This window comes from Alligator sinensis, unplaced genomic scaffold (genome assembly GCF_000455745.1).
Source record: "Alligator sinensis unplaced genomic scaffold, ASM45574v1 scaffold1907_1, whole genome shotgun sequence".
Lineage (NCBI taxonomy): Eukaryota > Metazoa > Chordata > Crocodylia > Alligatoridae > Alligator > Alligator sinensis.
Window position 1 is genome coordinate 56,765 of NW_005843160.1, and position 7,024 is coordinate 63,788.

General features: G+C 42.5%; 1 protein-coding gene across 10 annotated transcripts in view; it reads left to right on the forward strand.

Annotated features, from left to right (window-relative positions):
* Positions 1-7,024, forward strand: part of FHAD1 (forkhead associated phosphopeptide binding domain 1) — a 54,111-nt gene that overhangs the window by 43,659 nt on the left and 3,428 nt on the right. For all 10 annotated transcript variants that reach the window (XM_025194091.1, XM_025194094.1, XM_025194098.1 and 7 more), the window contains 4 exons: positions 1,605-1,714; positions 2,479-2,571; positions 4,356-4,576; positions 6,329-6,494. In XM_025194091.1, coding sequence (XP_025049876.1) covers positions 1,605-1,714; positions 2,479-2,571; positions 4,356-4,576; positions 6,329-6,494 — 590 coding nt within the window. The remainder of the gene's footprint in view (positions 1-1,604; positions 1,715-2,478; positions 2,572-4,355; positions 4,577-6,328; positions 6,495-7,024) is intronic.

Consider the following 7,024-nt stretch of genomic DNA (forward strand, 5'->3'; position numbering starts at 1 on the left):
TGCAGGTTCTCACTCCAAATGATGAGGATGTCATCGATATATCGTAAGTACAGCAAGGGTTTGATGGTGCAGTTCTTGAGGAAGTCTTCTTCCAGGTGGCTCATAAAAAGGTTGGCATACTGTGGGGCCCTTTTAGTGCCCATAGCTGTTCCCATCATCTGGAGGAAGTGTTGATTATTAAAAGTGAAATTGTTGTGCGTGGAGCTGCACCTCCAGGAATGTAGTATCTCTCATCCAATCCACCAAATGCCCTGATGGAAGATATGTAGGAGAGACCAGACAACAACTGCGCATCAGCATGAACGCACACTGGAAATCCATCAAAGACAGAAACACCCAATTACCGGTGGGGGCACATTTCTCGCAGGAGGGCCACTCTCTCTCCAATCTCTCAGTCCTGATCCTCAAGGGAAACTTACACAACACTTCCCAGAGACGAGCCTATGAGCTCCATTTCATCAACCTGCTGGATACTAGAGATCAGGGACTAAACATAGACACTGGATTTTTGATGCATTATAATCTGCCTGGCAACTGACTCCCCAGCCCAGCCCAGCCCAGCCCCTGGCTTCTTTACTTTTCGTTCCATCCAGGAAGAGCACACACCCACTGCTGCAGCTTCCTGAGCCTGACGAAGGGTTTTTGAACCCGAAAGCTTGCTTAATAACTATTCTCCAACCATTTGGGTTGGTCTAATAAAAGATATCAAATTCACCCAAGGAACCTCGTCTAACATAACATTAAACACTCAAGTAGTCCAAGTCAACCCTTGAGATTACTCGTGCATTTAAAGTCCTTGCAAATTTGGGGATTGAACGAGTATACTGTTTAAAACAAAGAAACACACTCTGAAGATTGAGTTATAACTGTTGACGTTAGAGGGTCAAATTCTTCTCTTACTTTTACCACTGAAATCCTGTATCATTGACTGCAAAACCAGGCCTATGGTTACATATCCTTCAGAGACAGGCTGGTATACGTGTGTGAAGGCATACACCCTGCTCAATGCTTGGGAAAGTGAATCAGCTAGAAACACCTTTTAATTTGCAGTTGTTATAGCTCAAAATTTAGAGTAAAGAAAGAAACCCAACTTAATATCTAAATATCATGGTCAACAGCCTCTTTTGCTGTAAGCAGGTACAATCCCACTCAGATCAACACTTGGCCTGCTTTTACTGAAAATGAACTTAACTTCATGAGCTGTATTTATAAAGTTCTGTTTTTTTAAGTTTTCTTTCATTTTTAATCAATTGTGCTTCATTTAACCATCATAATTTTTACCGTTTTTACAAAAATATCAAAGTAAAAAAAGTGATCCCCATAAAATTCCAGAATGAAAACAACCATTGCCTCTGCGCTCCCTGAATTTCAAACTTGGAAAATAGCATCCAACTGTTACATTTGCAATAGATACTGTTCTTGATTTCATAATGAACGTGGTACATGCATTATTGCATTGTGTGTGTATATTTGTACACATTTCCTTAGGAAATACTTTGAGGACTCCGCTTTAATACAGTGTGCTTTTAGTAAATCCATTTTATCTTATATGTGATACTGTAACAATTGTGTGTGGGGTTTTCTTGTTCCTTTTCTTATTAAAGAGAAAGTTCCCGAGGCACTTATCGTACTAAAGAAAGATCTATCCGAGCAAGTAACTCAGAAAATAGGCTTAGAAAAGGAACATATGCCTACAAAAAAGGAAGCCAGCAAGGTAAATAAAATTGTGTGTACATTTTGATTGTGGTTTCATTAGAATAAGTAGGTGCATCTTTAAGATTCAATAAAAATAAATATTCTTCAGTATCTTTGCCGTGAACACATTTCCTGAACTATCCTCTCTTTGTAACACTTGTGTCTATATTAATTTGCAACTTTTCCAGTCCTTTCATTTTATGATGAATGGCCAGTGGATTTCCATTTTTAGGCTGCGGTTTTCAAGGCTGTAAGGGGATTTAGATGGCCAGCTCCTATTAATGTTATACTTCAGTGCAGCTAGGCAGATAGACCAGCAGAGGATCTCGCCCACATCCTCTGCGGACCCATCTTGCAATCTGTATGGAAGACAAATCAGGGAACTCTTCCGGCGGCCTGAATGACTATCGAACAGGAAGGCAACCAAGGATGAAACCCAGTGATTTCTTTATGTTGAAGTGAATGTTTTGGTTTTCATTTGGCACTATTCGATAATATTCTGCCTTAAAAATTGAAAGATAAAACAGACAAGCTAGGGAGAAAGAAGAGTGCATAGGCAGAGAGTTCCCTGACAGACCCTTTGCTCAGACCTGATACCACTGTACTTTGCACAGAAACATAAAATGCGTTTTAAAATGGACCTTACATCATCCACAAATGCCACATATCGACACTGGTAACAATTTTTACACCGCAGACTTGGGAGGGGGGTTCGGGTTCATCTTCCGAGAGAAGGACAAAAGGTAGTTTGGTCTATAATGAATAATACCTGTTCTGTTTCAGCCATCACGCTATTCTCCCAGTGTCTATTCAAATATAGCCATGGGAAGGACAGCAAAGCTGGAAATGTCTGATGCTTTTGACAGTGAGAAGATGGTGAGTAAACAGAATAGGTAAATTTGCATTTGTGGGTAGTACACTGTGGGTCATTTTAAGGTCTGCTTCTCAGTACTTCAGGAATCCCAGATTTGTTGGAGTATGCCCCGTATCTGCAGGTGCTGCCCAAACCCCAAGGCCCTGCCTGGAGGGTGCAGTCCTTGCAGTTCCCAATGGTGTGCGTTTTCTTTCCTTCCCTTTCAATTTCCAAAAAGATGCCCTTGAAGAGATTAGGATCAAGACTTCCCACTAGGGAGGGGGATCTCAATCAAGGGGCCACACATGTTACATGTGTGCTGGATGGCACAAGCAAGGCTTTGAAAAGAGAGAAGCTTCCAAATTTCAGCAGATTGAGGAATGTTAGTGCTTTCAGAGGGTAAATGGATCTCTCTCTCCAATTAGTTTGCTTTCCACAGCCAACCAAAGAGTCCATTAAAAATCAGATTCAATTTCCTGGTTGTGCTAAGATGGGAAGGGTTTTTGTTGCATCCTGTATATTAGTTTGGGCTTTTATTTCATAGACATTAGGGCTAGAAGGGACTTCGGGAGATCATCGGGTCCAGCCCCCTGCCCAGGGGGTGGCAAATCAGCTTTGGGGAGCTTAGACAGTAAAGAAGTTTTTCCTTATGTTCAGCCTAAAACAGTCTTGCAGGAGTTTGTGACCGTTGGACCTTGTCATCCCCTGGGGGTGCTCTGGTGAACAGCCGCTCCCCCAGATCCTGATGCACACCCCTTATGTACTTATCAGCTGCCACCAAGTCACCCCTGAGCCTGCACTTCTCAGGGCTAAGAGTCCCATAGCTTGCAGCCTCTCTGATCGTGAGCATGGCTCTCTTCTGGACTCTCTCACGCTTCTCCACATCCTTCCAGAATTGTGGAGCCCAAAACTGGATGCAGTACTCCAGCTGCGGCCTCACCAAGGCCGAGTACAGTGAGAGGATGACATCCTGGGTCTTGCATCTACCGATGCATCTCGAGCAAGCCAGAGTTTTGTTTGCTTTGCCAGCTGCGGTATTGCATTTATGCCCTGCTCATCATCTGAACCCTTCCCTTTGGAAATAGTTCATAGAATGGAAAGACCCGAGTCCCTCACAATGAACCTACCAAATGAGAGCTGCCTCCCCATTTCCCAACAGCGTGGCTCTCAAATGTGCCACACCAGGCCTGCATGCCCAAGGCGAGCTTTGTGATCCACGGCCAGGAATCACTGCCCTGCAACAGAGCCAGTGCACTGGACTCATCTTATTTATACTGATGGCTCACCTGCCGTGTTTTACTTGCTCTTTCCTCATTAAAATGTGTTGGGAAAAAAAAAAAAAAATCAGAGTACTTTAAATAAAATCCCCCCCATCTTAAACCCAGAAGTTACATCCCACTTTGGTTTCTCCTTCCTGGAACCTAAACGGAGCCCCCAAATCTTGTTCTTTGCTCTCATTTCAGTGGTGGTTCCGAATTTCGGTATTATTTTGATTCTGATCTGGCTCTAAATCTAAGTCCATCAACCTTGCCTAGTCCGATTATTATTTTTTAATGTTGTATTATGCTTGAATGCACATACTGGGTAGTTTATTGTTCTGCTTGATTTCTTAAGGAAGATATAAAAATAAGCTGAGAGGGGAATATACATTAAATGTAAGCCAAGAAGGCCACATAAAATGGTTTATTTACTACATTTTAATCTTTTGCACTAAAGCAGAACGAAAACAGATGGCGAGCGGTGTGAAATTATTCTAATTAGGAGTTAGTATTCCTGGTAAATAATTCACTCTCTGTTCTTCTTACAGTACCTCGACTTAATTCATGCTCTTGGAAGTCTGATGAATATGAAGGAGCTGACAGGGGTGCAGCCTGTTAAACATCTCTCTCAAGATGAGAGGGAAAAAGTGGGACTGCAGCGCCAGAAGGACCTTGAATTGTTATATGATAAGATCAGTAAACTCAAAAGCCAGCTAGAAAGGAAAGAACTGCTGCTAAAAGAGTACGAGTCAGACATTGAACAGCTCAGGTACGGAAAGCTCACTAAACTATTTACAGAGCCCTGAAAGCAGATCCAGCTTTGTAGCAGAAAGGCCCAACACCATGATGAAAAAAATTAGTAAAAGGAGCGATTTATGTTTCGGTTTTAATCACAGGATATTTGTGTGTTTCTATAAAAAAAAAAAAAGATTCATTCTGTTATTGCATGCGTCTGTTGTAAAGCTGGCATAAATTAGAGAAAGGCTCTCTTTGAACTGCATAGCTCCCTAAAACCATACCTTCTAAGTCCACAGTAAGCGAACTGATAGCATAAATGCAGGTCCTTCTTAAAAACCGATGGCATGGGATGGCCAGCTCTGCTGTTGCATGAAAGTCCAGGAGTGCTTGGCCAAAGAACTAATTGAACACATGGAAATTGTACGTGCAGTTTCCAGAAATGGAGACCTTAATACAATCTCATGTTAAGCCTTTGTATCCTGTTTACACGTTCATCTATTTAAAAAGTCTTCATTTGAAACCAGTTTGGGATAAAGGAATTAATTATCACATTTTAAGCTTTTAGAGTGGATAATTGAGGCTAGCGTTCTGAGATGTAGCTAAAAGATTGGTAGCATGAATACAGAGGTTTCTGGCTTTACTCTGTAGCAATATTACATTACTCTTGTGGATTTTTTCTAATTGATATTCATCTTAACTAGGAATGGGTACGATAATTATTTATATGATGCTGTGAAAAAAAATCCATGGCAGATGAGGCAGCATTACTCTGTTTAGTCACAAACATTGCATGTGTTCTTTATCTTGTAAAAGAAATGTGTCTAAATCATTTGGACTGTGAAACCAGAAAGAAGAGTAGAGAACAGGATGAGATCTTTTGGATCCCTATCCTAAAATCCTGCTTTCAAATGGAAGGAAAGGATAAGGTTAAGGTTATTTCTCTTCCCTCTCCTGGATACTAAGATCTGCCTGCCAGAACTCATAAAAATACTTTTGAAGGGCAAATCTTTTAACTCTGAAGCGTACTAAATTACCCCAGATCAGGGGCGGGAAATTGTTTTGGGCAGAGGGCCACTTACCAAGTTTTGGCAAGCCATCGAGGGCCGCATGACAGGCAGGGCAGATAAATATTAAATTTTCTAAATTTTTAGGGGCCCTGCGGGCTGGATACAATGGCCTGGCAGGCCACAGCCAGTTCACATTTTGCCCACCTCTGCCCAGATGGATGGCAGGTATTTTCACTACAGTTCCCATGGAGGGAACTCCCAAGAGCATCTGCAGAGTTTTCACCCCCTGTTCAAATTATGTTTATCGGGCACTGTGCTGTGTTGTCCGTCTTCTGCTCTCTTAGTACCTTTTAGGACTAAGCGGGGAATATTTCCAGCAAATATACTTAGAGTGGACATGTGTGTGCGCATGTGCTGCTACCTCCATCATTGCTTGCATTGATGAGAAAGCATTTTTATTTCAATGGGAAAAGCAAGGAATAGCCCCCTAGCTACTCCCTTCTGCAGAAACCTGCACCCTAATAAGAGATTTGTTATGGACTAAAGCAAAAATGTTTGGGGGTGTCTCTTGTTAAAATATATTCAGCCTTTTTCAATAAGGATGGGGGACGGGCCTGATCCTCACTTACACAGCTATAACATTGTAGAGGCGCCTAAAGGGACATAAACAACATTCCTCCTCCCTTCAAAGCTCTGTTTGTTTGTTTTTTTGCTACTAGAGCTGCAAAAGGTGTTTTTGCTGTGAATGAAAATAAAGCCCTACCTGTTTTGTACAGGGTGAATAAGGAGTCTCTGCGGGTGTGCCAGAAAGAGATGACTAAATTGGAAGATGAAGTCTACAGAGAAGCAGAGGAGAATGCTCTGCTTAAAGAAGCTCTAGGGAGGACACAACTCCAGCTCAATCAGGAGAAAAGATTGAACCGGGCTATTAAACTGCATAAGGTAAGAGTCTCTGGACCCAACATCCTGGAAGGGGTACCATGGACCGCTAGCAGCCCTGGTAGCTAAAGGCAGTAGTATCAGTGTAGTGATTTTGGCTAAATTATACAGTAGAAACTGAGATCCATCTCCTAATAGTTCCCACGTGTGCTATAACATTCAGAGGTGAAGAGCGTTATGCCATCCAGTGATTTGAATGAAGAGCTGTGAATAAGGCTGTAGCAGTGCTAAAGAATAGCTGTGTGTGTACGGTGGCATCCAGTTATTTAACTCAGAGCAGAAATCCCCGTTGTATAGACCGAGGCACAGGGAAGTTGTGTGGTTTTAAACAAGTCTCTGAACCAGCCAGAGGCACCGGCAGGAACAGAACGCAGCTCTCCTGATCTCTGGGCCAGTGTTTCAGCCAATAGGCCACAGGGACGCAGGGGAAGGTGAGCTCTGCTAATTCATGAACACCAAGAGACAGCAGGTAAACCACGGAGGGGAGGTAGCGCCTACCAGAGGAACCTGGGAGGAAGAGGACAATGTAGGGA